An 18,332-nucleotide genomic window follows, 5' to 3' on the forward strand; every position below is an offset into this window, starting at 1 on the left:
ATTTGGGGAGTAAAATATAAAAAGAACAGTTGCTCCTCTTAAAATGTTATATACGTATTTTCTAAAAATGTGTTATTAACTTTTCACCAAAGGTTCTAAAAACATAAAACTACACTGCTGATAAGATGTAATTTAGTTAATTTAGGCTACTACTCTGTGGCATCCTTCAAAGAATAAGCAAAGTCATCTTCTTCAGCCTCTGTAAATGCATATGAAAAGGACCAGGAAGCAATGGGTATCTCGTACCTTTCGTCTTAAAGGAAAAGTTACAGTAACTGCAGTGGTAGGGGCGGACATCTGTGTGGGTTCGTATGTGTTTCTTTAACATACTAGGTTTCTTACAGCGTATTCCACATTCTTCACAAATGTACTTTCCTCTTCCCCTGCCTCTGACATACACATACTCTTCATTTGATTTATACCTAATTTGAAGAGAAAAATTATGAGATTGGAGACCGTCTTTGTGAAAAATATCCATGATTAAAATTCTACCAACAAAATAAACTTTTATACTCAATCTATAAAAAATATATACAAAGGTTAATAATAGATTATTCCATTCTTCCCATTAACATAATGTTCTAAAAGCTAACTTCAATCAAATAAACGTATTCAATATTATGTTTAAATTAAAAATATTTCCTTCATTGTAAGATATTGGTTTAAAAGTTTTCTTTGTTGCTAAATTCAATCACAATAAGTCTAAGTACTGAAATATTTCTGGGCTTCACTGTAATTGATTTTTACAATGTTTTCCTCATAACAGAGTACACAAAGACATCAATCAAACAGGCAACATATTCATCTGTCTCAGAGCAGATTTCCAAGTCATTCCTGACTGTAATTCAGTATGCAATGAAGGCTCACTGTGAAAACTTAGCTCACAGCTGTTTCTGAGGCCTTCCTTGAGGCCTTTCTGGTCATCATTTTCTCCATCAAAATGGAATTAATATATATTTTGCCACAAAGATTCTTTTAGTAAACCTTGCAACATTTAAATAAAATTGGTACTAATTCACATAAAAGTAAATGTACATTTAAAAAGTAAGTTTAAATGTACATTTAAGAAGTAAATTTTGTACTTGCCCTCCATCAAATATTTTAATTCTTCTTGGTTCACTTTTGATTAACGAATTTTCTTTATCTTGCTCACTGTTAATTTCAGAGACATCTTTACTGCTGAATTCAACTACTGTGGACTTTTGAATACCTAATGCTCTCTGAAAGGGAAAAAAAAAAAAGAAACTAATTTAATAAAACTGAAAACACAAGCATGCTGACATTTCGCTGGAAATTAAAATACCACCGAGTATAAACCATGTACTTAATTTAAGGAAATGCACTTCTAAGAAGTAACAGATAAAAAAGGTCATTTGCTTTATCTTTATCTGTCTAAACCATAACAAACTGACTGATCATAATATGATATTTAAAACAATTCTACCACAGTTCCTGACACCCCAAAACAAACCTCCCACTTTGGTATTCTACAAACTTAAAGAGGAATTTCTTGGTTGGGGCAGGGTGGGAGGGGTCCCAGGGATTGAACACAAGGCCTTCAGCATGCTAGGCAAGCACTCTCCCACTGGGTTACATGCCCAGCCCTTTTTGAGATGGTCTTATTAAGCTGCCAAGGCTGGCTTTGAACTTGCAACCCTTTTCCCTCATGCCTTACTCTCCCACGTGTCTTCCCTTCACAGGAACTTTTACAGACTAACCATCCTTTATTAATTTATCCACTCATACTACAGTTTAAATATATTGCTTAATGGGTTTATTCCTTGGACATGGAAAAGAGCTAGTCACCCCTTTGGTATTAGATCTCAGATCTCCAAGAAACATCACTAAATCTCCTTAACTTATACCCATTCTGAAGGTAAAGCAGAAGCTCCATTTCCCAATATCTGGCTTACCCTCCCTCTATTACTTTAGACCACAAGTATAGTTCCTCTCTAGATCTTCTAAAAAATTCCCTGAATACTGATCACTTGTGAGATCCAGCTCAAACAAAAGTTAGGCTTTGGCTTGATATTAGGTCCTTAGAAAAAGGTAATGAACCTCCAAATGACAGACAATGTGTTTTTCCAGAGGAAACACAACTTACGGTTTTATGCAAGACTACACAACATACCACTAACAGTGAGTTATCTCAAGTCATCACACCCTCCAAGCTCACATGTCCTTGGTGAGGAGACAGTACAGTCAGGCCAACCCACCTGTTAGGGTAAAGGTACTAGTAGTCCAAGGCTGATGTTAATGCCAAAGGCTCGAACCCAGCCTTGTGGTTGAATCTAACATGAGAAATAAACCTCTCTAATCAAAGGCTTCTTTTATATAAATCTCTAAATTACACTGCCAAACAGAAAGCTATCATCCTGCAATGACTTGTTAAAACCGACAAGAGGGTGGGCATAACAGATGAGGGCCTGTGTGGCCTCAGACAAGTACACTGTGAAGTCCCTGACCTCTCAAGAGGACAGAAAAGCTTCAAAAGGCAGGCTGTGTGGAGTGTGCTGCCACGACCGTGCCAACAGGTAAAAGCACACCTGTCTCTGCTTCTCCTGTCCAAAAGATGAGGTCTCCCCATAAGGGGGAATATATGCACATACCTTTCCTTGATGTTACCCCTTTAACAGTAATCCCTTCTTTCCCTTCTCATCGATATCAAATCTCCCTTTGTCTTTTGGTCACCTTCCTATTATCAAATACAGTTTTTATCTGCTGATGTTATCAACTGGTTAAAGTGCCCAAATCATCATAGTTTCCTCCAGTCTTAACGTTCTGACTTTCCCTGGGCATCAGGTATTACTGATGTCTTGTTTTCCCTTAGAAATTATTTTAATGTATGGCATCTGCTCTTTTTTCCATTTTGAATCACAAATGCATCACCATTTGTGAGGTGTGGCTAAGAACCCAGTACTAAATCATGCACGGCCACTTGCCCATGGACTCCAGCCCACTGCTGTTACAACTGTCCAGCCCAGACACTCCTGTTTGCTTTCATCTGTATTTGACTCCTCTACTTCAACAACTCTTGCAATACACTGGTCCATATGTTGTGAGATACCATTTCCTCCTGGTTCTCCTTATTCCTCTACAACAATTACTTTCAGCTTCCTGTGTGGACAATCTTCATCCGTTTTTTCCCTCTAAACAGAGATTTGTAGAATCCTTCTAACCCTCTCCTCTTCTTTATACATCCTTGAGCAATCTTGCTAACTACACTAAGGCACTGGAGAATCGCTACACCTTCCACCTGGAGCTCTCTCCTGAGAGGCAAACCTAGGTATGCATTTCCAGATGTTTCTTGCAAGGCACTTGATACTCAAGGGGACTTTTTTTTTTCTATGCTGGGGATCAAACCCAGGATTTCATACATGTTGAATACATGCTGTGTCACTTGAACTATATCCATAGCCTAGGAGAATTATCTTTCATTAGGCTATCAGGAATACAAATGGAGCTCTGTTTAAATTTTCACAATTAGGTCTAAGATTCTGATTTAGCAGGATAGAATCTGAGTATTTAAAAAGTAAATTTCACAAATAGTTTGAATGCATCTTCCTTCACTGAAAACCCGCTATGATTCTCCACCATCATGCACATACTCTGGTTTCTATCTATGTTTCCAACTGCAAAGTATGGTACTCTTTCAAACTTATTAGAACCTCTGGTCATGCCAGACTTTGTGCAGTTCTTTAAATGACTCAAATGTCTCGCTTCTATGTAATTTATTGTTCTATTAAAAATTGTTAATTCTTGTTTGCCTGAAAAATATTATTTTTTGAGACTCATCTGAAATATCGCTGCCATTACCTTTGGAGTATCTTCCTGTATCCACATCTTCCTTATCTATGGCAATATTAGAGACTTTCTTATTTTAGAATTAAACATATTATTACTCTAAAGCTGACACTGCAATAGTTTCTTCTTTATAGTTATGTAAATGTTTATGAGTCTATTATAGCTATGAGCCCGTAGAGGTCAAAGATTCAGTAGATAATTCCAAAAGACCATAGCTCAATGTTGATAAACTCAGTTATGTATCTTCAATAACTTATGTGATTTTTTTCCATTTTATAAAAACAGTAATTCTTTTAAGATTGGTTTCATAAATTACTTAAAGTTACAGTTTCATGACCTTAAATTACATTGCAAATCAACATCAAATCAACTTATCAAGTATACAAGTCTGTTACTTTTTAATTTTCCCTGTAGTAGTGATTTCAAGACCTGTGTAGACAGAGAGGTGGGGTAGGTGAGGTGAAGGGAGAAGAGGCGATACACACAGGACAGGCAGGAATGGCTCTCTGCTTGCGTGACACCTGAAATAAGTAATTCTTTCGATTATCTACATCTCTGTCTTCCTGCACTAGCAGGGACAAAGCATAACTTTAATCTCCTCTCACATAAACAGGAACAAAAATACTTCAATGAAAGAAAAAGATCAAAATGAAACCGATTATCTTTATCATTACACAGAGACTTACCACAGTCAGCTGAGGGGAAAAAAAAATGTGCTAAGAGTAAGTTTTCATTCTGAAATGCTTTCAGAAAAAGGGCTCCATGTAACACTTATCAGTACGACTCCCAAGGCAAATATATCACTCTGTCTTTCAAATAGCTACACACATAGTACAACTTGTCATTCAACACTAAAATACTTCCAAGGTATTTAAAGGTATCATGACATGTTAAAACTAATTTGTACAAACCGTATTTGAACATAAATTATATTTCAAGTACCTTGCTTAAGTTGCTTTTCCACTTGCTTGAATAGACCAATAAATCTGATTTGGAATGGGTGGCTATTGCTTGACAATATAATGATTTTCCAGTCTTCTGTTTTGAATTAAGGAGGGAGAGAGCAACTTTTGTAGGTAAATTGAGTGGATTGGGATTACTGGAGCTTACTGTCCAATCAGTATAGGCTGAAATTTTCTGGTTATTCTGAAGCAGAGGCAATGCTTTTTGTCTTAACAGGTAACACCAGGTAAAGCTAGTAGCAGTCTTGAGGCTGGGAAAAGACAGGTGCTGCATGTCTGCAGTGTTACACAAGGGAAGAGAGGTGGTTAGCAGCTGACTTTGCCATTGAATGTGTACTCTGTCACCTTGATTTTCAATCCCTGGAGACTTCCTTTCTTGGTTAGTCTCTACAGATTTCAAAGGAGAAACATGGGTGTTTTCTAAAAGCACAGGTGAATTTTGAACTGTAAGAGTAGATGATGTGGATGACTTGATGGTCTCAAATTCTTGCAATTCACTGATAGGCTCTTTAACTACAAACTTACAGTGTCCCGATGAATTATCAGCTAGTAAAACATCAGTCAAAGTAACAGCCTCACAAGTAGTTTCAGGCTGAGAAAAAACATCCTGTTCCAGTATCACACCTTCTAGGGGCTCTGTAGTACAAACCTGCCTCACTAAAACTGGTTTCTTCTGCTTAATAACCTCATTAGCCCTTGAAGCCAGTGCTTCTATGGGTTTCACATCTGCAGCACAAACAGCTCCATTCTCATCTTTAGCTCGCTTCTGGTGCTTTTCCATAGCAATGTCTAAACTGTTTGCTGGGGAGAGCATCCTTTTACTAGAGGCTGAAGGTTCCTGAGGGGAAAGTCTACCCGCAGACATTTTCTGAGTCACAGGCAAAGATTCTGGGAGAGAATAATTTTGGCCTATCTCTGAAAAAACATTTTTACAAACAAGTTCTTTCTCTGGGTTTGGCAAAGCATTCTGGAGATCTTTCTGTGATTTTGGCATGGCAATCTGTTCTTCACTGACTGGCACTATACTCCGATTAGCCTGGCAAATTGGTGTGCTAGACAGATCTTGGGTCACTAGGATTTGTGGCAGAGATGTGATGGCAGCAAAACAGTAAGTGGGAACATTACTCTGCAGGTGTATGGGCAGCATGAAGGATGAGGGCACCTTCTGTCTCTGGCTGCCAGGTGGCTCAAGTTCCAGCGGTGGGAGAGGACATGAATTAGACATAGGATCTACTAATTTGGCTGTTAATGCTACTGAAGTTGTGCGTGGATCTGCTCCAGCTGGATCTGAGAGACTCTGACTCGGCAAAGCACATCCTGGTTTAGAAGAGCAAGACTGGCTGGATGTGAAAACCTGACACTGAAGTTGGTACTTGGGAGCGAAGCAATCCTCACTTTTAGAAGACACACTGGGCACGGGATGTGCATCTACTTTGTCACTCTGTGCAGACACCTGCAAAGGCAGCTGGGTGCTCTGGTGGCTTAGAGATGGATGAGCTTGATTTAAGAAATTGATGCCAAAAAGCTGCTGAACAGGAAAGACCTTAGCAGAGCTGGAATTTGACATTTCTGCCTGCAGATCAACTTGAGACTGAGATTGCAAAGCATTCACAGGGAACTCAGCTAAAGATGTACTAGGGGGCTGAGTACCCTGAAGTGGCCCTGCATCTGTGCTAGGAGGAGCAGTATTTTGGAAAGAAGATGGGTTCACAGGAGACAGATGACTATCGGGAGTTATGTTTAAAGAGATCTGCCGGATCAGCGGGCCTCTCCTCCTCTCTAAGAGAGGCACATGTCCGGTGACACTCGCTCCAGAAGGGGAAGCTGAAGGCTGTGATTCAACAAATGGGGTCACCTGGGATGGAGTTATGCTTCCACAGTCAAAGGATTTACTTCTGAATTCAGAGACCTCCATTGACGCCTGCAGGCAACTGATCTGTTCCGATGCAGCTCGCCTCATTTCCCGGTGACTTCCAGGCACACTCAGTGTATTCGAGCCAGATGGAATCAGAAGAAATTCGGCTTTGCTTGGGAAATCGATTTTGGGAGAAGCCTCCGGTTTAGAAATGTCCTCTATGTCCAAGGAAACTGAGAAACTTGAAGCTTGGGATAAGCTGCTCTCCCTGCTCAGGCTCCGGGACAGTGTGGAATCAAAACTTGATTCGGCGGAGGAGTGTTCTATCTCGGCCAGACGGAGCCTCTTCTTTTTGGGTGGCAGTTTCTCTGTTGGCAATCTTGACAAGGTTTCACTGCGCTGAGGCCAACTGAACTTCTCCAATTTGTCCTGATCCTGGCCCTGAGCTTCCAAGTCCCGATCTGGCTCTTCTGTGACCAGAATTTCTGGGACTTGGATGTTATGCTGCCGGACAAGTCTCGAGGACTGTCCTGCCACATGCCGCTCACTTGGGATCTTTCTGGAGCTTTCCTGAAGCTCTCCCCTGATAGAATCTGACAGTAGAGGCTGGTGAAAATGCGGCAAATCTCCTGAAGGCTGACCCTCCTCTGGGGAGAGTCCTATTACTTGCAAAGACCCAGGCTTTCCAGTTCGACTCAGCTCCTGATAAGACCCTGGGGAGCCTCCTTCAAATGGCTCCAGCTTGTCAAAGGAACTGGGTCTGCTCAGGGAGTTTGTGTGCTGGATGACTGAGATGCCAGTACCTTGTCTCTTCATCTCCACCCTGTCCAGGGCAGCTGAACCCATCTGCTGCTCTACAATTGGGGAGAGCTTTGGCTCCATGGTCTGCTCAGGGCCCCTTGCAATGAGCTGAATCTGGGCGTTCTGCACTTGCCTGTTTCTGTGCTGCTGGTCACTTGTCATGTTGACAGTGTGCTGAGACAGGCTGGGAGTGGAGCTCAGGGCATTCTGAAACTGAAGAGCTTCAGAGCTCTTTGGAGAAGTTTCACTTTCGTTCTGCTGAAGTTCTTCATCATCTCCAACACTTTTCATCTTCCGCCTTTTCCTTATCTGGGGCGTCTGTTCCCAGACACCTGTGGACCCAGCGACTCTGTAGTGCAAAATCTGAGGCTGTGCTACACTAGGCACAGGGCTTTGTTCAGGCTCTCGCACTGCAACCTTTGTTTTGGGCCCATGTAATTCTGAACAGTAAAATTTCTTGTGGTTTTCAAAGTTTTCCAACTTCCTATACCTATTTCTACAGGTTTCACACTCAAACATAGTCCCTCGGCCCTGATGGGACTTCTTCTTTTCCAGATGGGAGCCGTGTGCCAAGGCTTTGTTCCGGGCTGCCACAGGCTCACTGGTGGTGTGGCACCCTGCAAAGCTTTCATCCAAGGACTGTCTGGGCCCAAGAGTGTGATTCTCAGTGGCTGAAGAGTCTTCCACTGCTGCCTGCCTGACCAGAGTACGGGGATGTCCGCTTGGAGGTACAGAAGCATTAGGTCCCGATACAAACACATCATCATAGAAAGCGCCAATTTTCTCATCAAATGACTGACTTCCTCTCAGTGGGTGAGGGGGAGGAATTAGATTTGCAGGAACTGGTGAATAACCTGTGGTTGGCATGGAGTTACTTCTTGTGATAGGTAAACAGTCTAGAGATGGTACAGACAAGAGAAACACTTGCTTTGACTTCTCAGTGGGGGTGAAGGGGGACTTTGGTATATCAGAGCTTGAACTTGTCCTCCGTCCCATTGGTTTCAAGTCAAACTGGAAAGAATCTTTAAATATGTATGATTTGGGGGAATCAATGCTTCCTCGTCTGGACAGAGAAGTTCTCCGGGGCTTTACACTATCTAGCTGTTTATCATCTACCAAGGCTTCATTGTCAGAGATGAGCTTCGAAATCCGTTCCTCCAGGGTTTTTGTTGCCAGGGGTGGCCGCATCTGGCCTGGTAAAAGCAAAGGCTTCTCCCCTGCTGGAAGGGCAGGGGGTGCTGGTGTGCTGACCTGGGGCGCAGAGGGGCTGCTGCTCTTGGCTGAGTCTTGTTCTGGGGTGGGAAAGGCTCTGGCAAAGGGTGTTGGTGGACTCACTGTCTGATCAGCACTTTCAGAGCGTGAAAAATAGCCAGAATCTGTACTTCCTAAGCTCCGAGGGCTTAGAAGAAGTTTTCCTTGCTGCTCCTGGGAGTAATCGGTGGCCTGCTGTCTTTGTAGCTGGGCATGAGCTGTTCCTTCGTGAGAGTCCTGCTTTCCTTCTGGCTGACTTATGTCCCCTTTCTGATGGGCCTTCTCATCAGTCTCCAGGGAGGCCACACAGGCTGACTGAGACAATACACTGGTGACCTGAACATCCTGTCTCTGTGCACTACAGAGTTCAAGCTTGGGGTTGACAACCTTTGGACTGTCGATTCTTAAGGGGGACAAACTGACAGCATGAACCACAACTTTCGGCAACTCCATCATGGCTTGTGATTCTGAAGATCTGCCCTGTGGTGAAAAGTCACCTACCACATGATCTGGATTGCTTGGAATGGAACCTGGTTTTGGTAAAGCTTCAGAACTGGATATCCTCTTCATTATTTGCATAGGCTGCAGCTCCATGGTGCTGTGGTCATTCTGCCTGCTGTCAGAGGAGCCCTCCTCCTCACTCTCCCCGCTGTCCTCTATATCAGAATGGATACTAAGTGCTTTGGGTGACTCTTGGGACAAGAACAAACCACCAGCATCTGGCTGCAAGACAAGACCCAGTTTGATAGTATGTGCGTGGGACTTTTTGTGCTTATACAGATTACTTTTAGTCTTAAATGAAAACCCACAGGTCACACAGGGGTAGGGCCGTTCTCCAGTATGGGAGCGGATATGCTTTAAAAGCACGCTGGGCTTTGCACAAGCTCTATTGCAATATTCACAAATGTATTTTCCTTGCTTTTTTGGCTTCTGATCTTTCAGAAGAAGATTGCACATTTGTTCCACGCTTTGATTGACAACAGAGGCAACATGAGTTGGATTATAAATTGGCATGGGAGGTGACTGGGTGGAATTGGCTGGACTTATGGACATAGGTGAAACAGAATCCATTTGCTGGTTTGGAGGAGTAACCTGAGTTCTACTGGAAGGTGAAGTGAGACCAATGGTTGACGCCACTGCTATACTATAAACCTGTTCAAGTTTGGTGCTCTCTTGATTTTGCAGATTCATCAGTGATCCAGTGAAACCTGAATGCCTTGGAAGCTGTGGATTGTGTTGGTTTGGTTTGGAAACAAAGTGTTCGCGCTGATTATCTGAATAAGAAATGGACTGAACTGCCGCCTGTTCATTCTGCTGAGGAGCCGACACGCGCAGTGGGTGTGAGGTAACAGGAGAATAATGTGATTCAGCAACGGATTCCTGTGAAGTCAGATTCGGGGCATCCACTGAACTGCTTTTTAATTTAGAAGGGGATCGTACAGTTTTATTTGGTCTCAGTTTTTCTGTCTTAATTGCACTAGTTGAGCCCTTTTGCGACAAGGTGCTCAGTTCTGGCTCCATTGCTTTCAGTAAGACATCAAATGCGGTGCTTGTGTATGCAGGGGAAGTGGTACTACAGCGAGAAGAGATACATTCACTAGTGTCAGTCCTGGCCTTACTGGATGAGGAGCTTGAGTCCCATTTTCCATGGAGACCGCTGAGCGCACCAGGGTCAGAGCCTTCTGACCTCCATCTCCGCAGCTCAGCTGGATGCTGCAGGGACACAGGCTTCTTTGGGGAGGCAGAGCATTTGGGGCTCGAGGCCTCGGAGCCGACCCCAGGTGTGTCTCTGTTCTGTTTGGCTAGCTGCTTCCCATTTTTTACAGGAACACAGTTCTGTTTCTTTTGGGACTCCAAAGCACTCTGAAGAACAGCCAAGGATGACTCGTCTGCGTTTTGCTTATGTTTTGCTTGAAGAGGATTTCTCAAGGGTGATTTTGGTATTTTCTTCAGGTGATTCTCAGTGACAATCTTTTTCCGTTTCACACCTTTCAGGAATTCAGAAGCTCCTTTAACACCAGCCTCTAGGATTTCTGCTGAGGGGGGAAAAAAAAGAGAGAGAGAGAAAGAAAATCTGGTAAAATTGCACATAGAACAATGATAATTTTCTTTGAAAGTAATTAAGATTACTATGTAAGTGCTGTAACAGTTGAAGGTGGTTTGAGGAAAGTCTGTATTCAATAATCCTTCATTCTAATGTTCTGGCAATGTAAAGAATGCTGTTGACTAAGGTACAGAAATATAAATGCAGAGATGTCAGCATGCATCTCTAGAATCCTCGCCTTCTGCTGAGCATGATGGCAACTCCATGGCACGGAAAAGCCCACAGAGGAGGAATTGCAGCCTCCTTGGGCTGCCTATCTGATGTCAGATCACATTCGTAATCTTTGAAAGAAAGATTTTCAGCAAGTTTTCTAAATACATAATAGTGATAGTCTTACCAAAAGGACTATTATATAATAAATTTCAGCGGAAATAGTGCAGATGATAGAGACATACTGGTTGGTACAACCACAAATACTGGTAACAGCAATTATATCAATGAATGGGAAATTGTGAAAGTAAAAAAATCCACTGATTTGTGGATTCTCATTTACAAAATTTTAAAGTTTTACAATTATGATGGCTTTTGGTGTTGTTTGTTTTAAAAAACTAATTTTAACTGAACAAAATATTTACTGGCTCTGTTTCTTTGTTGTTACACCACATAAGGAAGCAAGCTGACAGAGACACAGGTAACACTGCAGAGGAAGAGAGAATAAACTGCCTTTATTTTTCACTGTGCTGGAAATAAATCAGCATTTAGGTTCCATCAACAACCACCCTCAAAGCTCTGTCAACTATTACATTTTTGTCAAATTTAGTTTCCAAACTGGTTGTAGTGCATCCTTGGACATATCAACAAAATTTATTCAACTATATATTGCTTATATAGTCCATTCATTATTTTCAAATATGTTACAATATTTGAAATTTATATTAGTCTACATCAAAAGCCTACATTGTAATAACTATTTTGCACTTACTGATAAAAATCTGCATAAAACAAAAATATCCCAGTTATCTTGTGACATCTGTTTATGTGCTCTCGTATATTAATTTAATGAAAAAATAAACATGACTCTGCTCTAGATATGCTTACCCACCATAATCAGGACACAGGGTCGGGGGAGGGGGTTCTTTCTCATGACTAAAATACTTCAGCTAAAGAATAACAGAAAAAGTACCAGTACTACTAATCTTTACAACATGATATTAGCAAATCCTTTTCACTCTTCGGTCCACTTATTTATGACATGACATTTCCCCACTGTATTTCCTGCCTCATGATGCATTTAACAAAGTCAGTCGTGCTCTTTTTGCTTCTCAGGAATGATAGCAGTCAAGAGGGCAAAATGAAAGCTGAAAATCACCACCAAGGGCAAGCAGTTTCCCTACTGCCTCTGAACAGATGGGAGGTGGGCTGTCAGAACAGTGAAATAAAAGACAGACAAGAAGTCCCCTGTGGGGGAAGCTCGCAGAACTGATCCACAAGGACTAAAATTTGCCTGGACTAAGCCCAGTGCAGGACTGGCCCAATTATAGTACCGGCTAGGGTATACATGATTATTTTACTATGTTTCTCAGACTTTCTGGAAGAACTCTCTTATTTCTAGATTTTAAAATGTTTTTAAAAATTAAAAGTGTCTTAAGCTCCCAAGAAAAATGTAAAAGTTCAAGCCACAGGTGGAACAGCCACAAAATATTTCATGTGTTTTACACAAAGATAATAAAATTTGTGCTTCAAAGAAAACGAAGATGAAGTAACAATAAACTGCTAAATGTAACCATATTTCCTCAAAAGACACTTCTGAAAAATCCCTCTGAAGAATTAGAAAAACATATTCTGAACTTACATGTTTCAATTTAGACACAGACTGACTCATCTCTCAAGGTTTATAACATTTCCAATTTAACTGCAGAGTTATTTACTCTTATTTGATCTTAACTTCTAACACACAAGCCTTCAAATGCTGCATATCTCTTCACCTTCCAGCAACTTGGTTTACTTTAGAAAACATTTATTCTAAGGTATGTTCCAGTAAATTTTCTGGTCAATATTTTCTTTGAAATAAGGTTCTTTTCTCTAGCTACATCAAATAGATGTACCCTTGACAACCCTTATGATGATTTAAACTGCTTTCATCTCTTTGGTTTTGTTCTCCCTTTTGCTTTCTCTATAGTTTTCTAATGTTTTCCCTTTATGTCACAATAACTGACTTTTCAGGCCATTAAGTTCTTTACTATTCCAAATTTATCTATTAGTTTTGGACTGACATTGTTTTGTTCTCATTTTATACTCTTGGTTCTATATATCTCATTTCATCTTATTTTACTGTCTCATATTAAGTTTGAGCTCTTGTTCTAATAAATTTATAATTTCATTAAGTTCTGCACTTAAAGAACACTTCCATTCTTGAAGGCTGAGTTTTTAGTCTTCCTTATTCTCCAGTCTTTGTCATTATTTGAGATCATGAAAGAGTGAGGAGGTGGCTCAGAAAAGAGAACTATTCAGTCTTTCTCTGAGTTGTGGTCACTCTTCCAGGATTTTGTTGGACGCGCCACACTTTTCACACATGTTTTCACACATGTATACATAACAGTTCAATCATAATTCAGCTAAAGAGTAACAGGAAAAAAATATCACTACTGCTGATCTTTACAAAATATTGAGCAAATCCTTTCTACACTCCCTCCCTTCCACACTCCTCCCTTCTTCCCCTCTCTCTGCAGGTCCTTTTCTCTTCCTTAATAAGCAGTCATCCTTCTTTTGGGTTATCCCCCTGCCCACCAGATTCCACATATAAGCAAAAACAAGCAATACTTGTCTTTCTTTGTCTGGCTTTTTTCAGTTAATTTGATGAATTGATCCATTTTCATCAACTTTCCTGAAAATGGCATAATTTTTCTTTATGGCTGAGTAAATTCTATTCCATATATTTTAAATAATATATATCACATATATAATGTTATTTTTCTTTATTCACTCAGCTGTTGCCAGATGTAAAATAGCGCCACAATAAAGGCTGATGTGTCTGTGCCTCGTCTGCATGGTGACTTTAATTCCTTTAGACAAATAGCCAATCTGGATCATATGGTAATTCTATTTTTAGTTATCTGAGAAACCTCCTTATTGTTCTTCCCAATGATCGTACTAATTTATGCTTCAACCAACAATGTATATGGATTTTCTTTTTCTCCATATTGTCACCAGCAGTTTTTTCACAGCAGCCATTCAGATTAGGGTGAGACTGAATCTGAATGTAGTTCTGATTTGCATTTCCTGATGGTTAAAGATATGAAGCATTTTTCATATATTTACTGTCCTTTTATACTTCTATATTTTCAATAAATGTGTAAATTATGTGCCCAATTTTTGATCAAAATATTCGTTCTTCTGATATTAAATTTTTATATAAATATGGATAGTAAGGATATTAATCCTCTATCAGATAAAGTGCTGGCAAAGATTTTCACCTGCACTGTAGGTGGTCTCTTCACTCTACTGTTTCCTTTGCTATGGAAAAGCTTATCAAATTAATGCAAGCCCATCTGTCAATTCTTGCTTTTCTTCCTGGGCTAGTGAAGAATGATGCTGTTTTCTATTTAACATCTTATGAGTCCGGAAACACTGTCTGTTTGGTTGGTTGGTTATTTTTGGTACTGGGGATAGAACTTGGGTCCTTGTGATTGTGAGGCAGGTGGCACAACCACTGAGCCAAATTAAGTTTGGAAGTGCTTGGTGCACACCAAGGATTAAATGTAACCTCCCCTCCTCTCCCTACACAGGGAGAAGGGATAGTTAGAACGGGAAGGAAGGAGTAGGATTCAAATTAAGAGTTAGCCACCGAATGAAAAGAACATTCTCTAAACCGTAAGTGTGCTACTGGAAATGGCTAAAAAAACAAGTAAACTGAGGCATCAACAGGTCAAAACTTCAAATACAGGTTCTTTTAATAGGTAGCAGTCACACCGAGGAAAGGCACCAGAAGTAGCAGTGTTGCCAGCATCAGAAACATAAGCATGCTGAGCTTCCTAAAAAGCCAGGGCTGCCTCAGCTGCATAGGGGACTGACCATAAGCACGAAAGCTCAAGAAGGCCACAAAGCCCACAGAGCTGCACAGCTGACAGGTGGGGAAACATGAGCTCAAGTCCCCAGTTCTGTGAGCTGAAAGCCTTCTCATTTGGGCTATCATATCTCTAGAGACAAGCAATATGAAACTGAGAACCCCATTAGCAGCTGGTTTCCAGAACCACTTCTGGAGAAACGTAGAATAAAACTAAGCAATGTACTTGAGTCTGAAGAGAGACCGGGCTGCTTGCTAAGAGTGTTAAAGAATACTCTTCAAGGAGGGTAGTAGCACAGAAAAATAATGGCCTCAACATGTGTTTAAAATCCTGCTTTGGCCAAAAGTAAATTACTTTTTCAGATTTATGCAGATATACCACATGAAAACTTTAGACTTCTTTTGAAATTCAAGGACACAAGAACTTCTTTTCTAACCATCAACGGCAGACTGGATCAGAAGTTCGGAGATCAGAGGCAGTGATTAGTGGCAGTGCTGAAAAGCTGCCCTCAACTCAGGCAGAAGAGTGGACCTCAGAGCTGACTTGGGACAAGACAGCCCTTGAAAGGTCTGCCAAGCTCATGATGAGGTTTCCTGCTTTATACAGGAGAGCAGAATTCACTGGAGAGGGAAGACGTCCTTTCACTTTGCATTCCTCTCAACCTCAAACTCAATATACACGTGTGAAATTGTAGTCTGTAGCTAGAAATTCAGGACAATTTTCAATAGGAAAATAGCCTAATTACGGTATAGCCACTTAACATTACACAACCATTTAAAATAATTACTAAGATTACATAGCAATCTGAAAATTATGATACATGAAGTATACACGTACATTCTTCTCTTTCCCTAGGGAAAGAACTGGGTCAGAGGCATAGATCTAGGAATACATGATGAGAGCTGGTTTTGTAAAAGTAAATAAATGATCAGCCAGAGAGAAAATGCTGTGGAGAGAGAAGTCTGCCCTCACAAGCCTGAATAATGGTTATATTTAAGTGTGAGATCAAAACGGGAAGAACCAAGTGGTGAGCACCAGACTTTAGATACACAGGATGAAAACTAACAAGAGGTCCCTGGGTTTCGTGGTTATGAGAATTGGGAAGATATGGTGTCGCTCTGAGAATATAGTCAGTGGGGAAAAGAAAAGGACAGGAGGACAGTGTCAGAGAAGAGACGGTTAAAGGGGATTTCTTTAGGCTAAGGGAGGGTTGTGTGTGCTTATAACCTGAAAACAAGAGACACAAAAGAGACTGAAGACATAAGCGAGACAGCACAGGAAGCAAACACAAAGATGTGGGAATTACTAGTTGTGATGGATGTGAAAAAGAGCCTGGGACCAGTTTCATGATGGAGCAGCAGAAGGAAGGACTTCCAAGTTAAGGGAGCAGCACAAACAAGGCGCACAGGAAAGACACTAAGACACACAAGACAGCAAGTGACTTTGATGCTCACTTATTAGCGAAGGCGCAGACAGAATGAGAAAGGTATTCGAGAAACAGGCCACTCTGGGCCTGGAACACAAAGCAAAGGGACTGGGATGGCCAGAAACAGAAAGCCACTTTCAAAATGCCCAGTTCTTCCAGTCCCTCCTGGAAGGTGATTAGAACATCTTAACATGGCCGCCCAGGGTCTTCTGACTCTCAGCACCCTTTCCAACCTTGCTCTGTTCCTCCACTCCAAGTTTCTTGTGTCCCGGCTCCAGTTACCCTGGGGGACTGGCCCATCTCCTCACAGCTTCCATCACGTCAGCCGGAAAAGCCCTCCCTGCTCACAGCTCTAAGAGGTTGGGTCATCAGCAGCCTTCAGAGCACAGCGGCAGTGATACCTTTGTGATGCTCCTCCACCTCACCTCACCTCACCTCACACAGCCATCCCCAGACTGCCCGCCTCCCTCTTCATTTACCTCCCTGATTAGGGTGTAACCTACGAGATCTTGTCTTTACATATGCAGCCTTAAAAAGTTCAGAACAAGTATTTATTAATGGAAGAATTATCCACATAAGAGAAAATACGGGCTAAGTTTACCATCAGGCAACTTATTGATATAAATCATCATATCAGGAACTTAAACTCGAAATACATATGACCACTTTGAGTAAGAGCAAATAATATTTAATGAAATGTACCATTCCTTCTATTTTTGAAAATAAAAAATAGCTGAATCTGCTTTAAGACGCATAAATTTGAAAAGTGTTACTCCTACCCTAAGAAGCAGCTAGATGAGTTATAAAATCCTCTCAGAACCTCTCAAGCCCATCAGAAAGTATGAGGTATGGGATCACAGGGCAGCCTCACAGTCTGAATTCGACTGAGTGACATGTGACTGCCTGCCAGGGGCAGAGTGCAGGAAGATGTGGCAGCCACATACAGAACTAGGAAAATATCACCTAAAATGGTCACCAGCTGTTGAAGGCTGAGCAGGGGCTCTTTGTGTTACTGCAGCAGCTGCTCACAGAGGGCTGGAGAGGAGACCCAGAGGGGCAGCTCTCAGTGTGCGGCACAAAACTGGGCTGACTGAATGAAAGCATCCTGAAAAATGCAACAAAACCCTTTAGCCTAGCTTGGCAAGGCAGTACACACCTGTAATCTCAGCACTACAGAGGCTGAGGTGGGAGGACTGATTTGACTTAAGAGGCCAGCCCAGTTTACACAAGAGACCCTCTCTTCAAAGAAACAAAATGAACAAAACAAAATGACTTCAGCTGTTGAAGAAAGGTTGCAGACATGTTACCACAGGGCACATGTAGAAACCCACTGTGGCTGGGACAAGAACAGAAAAAGAAAGGGTCTTCCCTGGGCAGGGGGCAGAGCAACTACCAAAACTGAGGCTGGGCCAGGATAACACACAAGCTCACCTCCCCCACCCGGGAAGCCCCTTACTGAGAAGGGGCACCCATGAGCACTGCCAGGAGAGGAGAAAAGACCCTGCCTGGTTGAGGGTACAGGCATCTAAAAGCAGTGGGGCAAAAACATTTAAGGCTCCAGATCCTAGCACATCTGCTAAATGAGCATAATCAGGAGCCAGCACAGTAGAATGAAAACCCAAACCCAGCTCAGCACCTTTCCTGGTGGTCTGCAAAAGAGACCTTTTCCAGCCAGCACAAACTGCTGAACCCAGTAACTGCTGCTGATAACCAAAAATCAGTTTAAAAATTTAAGGGGGGCATGCACAGCACACACGTACGCACATGCACAGAATCACCCACTGTCAAGACAAAGCGAAGAACCCACCAGATTCCCAGACTGAAAGGAGCCAGATACTGGGCTCTCAGGCAGGGAACAACAATGCAAAGCCAAGGGACACAGCCTGAGAGTGACAACCTGCAATCACAAAGGGGAGTCTGAGGAGAACAGGCAGAAACAGAAGTCAGTGTAACTGAGATAAAGAAAACCTTTGACAGATGCATTAGTGGATGCAACAAAAGGAAGGAATCTGTAAGGGAACTTATAAATAGGCCAATAAGGCCGGGGATTTAGCTCAGCGGTTTGGTGGCCTGCCTTGCAAGCGCAAGGACCCGAGTTCAATCCCTGGTACCAAAAAAAAAAAAA

The 18,332-nt window shown here is 41.7% G+C and overlaps 1 protein-coding gene across 2 annotated transcripts in view; it reads right to left on the minus strand.

Annotated features, from left to right (window-relative positions):
- The window catches only part of Hivep1 (HIVEP zinc finger 1), a 129,613-nt gene that overhangs the window by 28,448 nt on the left and 82,833 nt on the right, over nt 1–18,332 (minus strand). The window contains exons 4-6 of one of the 2 annotated variants that reach the window (XM_010622868.3): nt 4,747–10,706; nt 1,087–1,220; nt 247–422 (exon numbers count right to left, since the gene is read on the minus strand). In XM_010622868.3, the coding sequence (XP_010621170.1) occupies nt 247–422; nt 1,087–1,220; nt 4,747–10,706 (6,270 nt within the window). Of the gene's footprint in view, nt 1–246; nt 423–1,086; nt 1,221–4,746; nt 10,710–18,332 lie in introns of both variants that reach the window. The other variant, XM_010622867.3, reaches the window with a different exon arrangement.

Source organism: Fukomys damarensis, unplaced genomic scaffold (assembly GCF_012274545.1).
Source record: "Fukomys damarensis isolate Sample0158 unplaced genomic scaffold, DMR_v1.0_HiC HiC_scaffold_10, whole genome shotgun sequence".
NCBI lineage: Eukaryota > Metazoa > Chordata > Mammalia > Rodentia > Bathyergidae > Fukomys > Fukomys damarensis.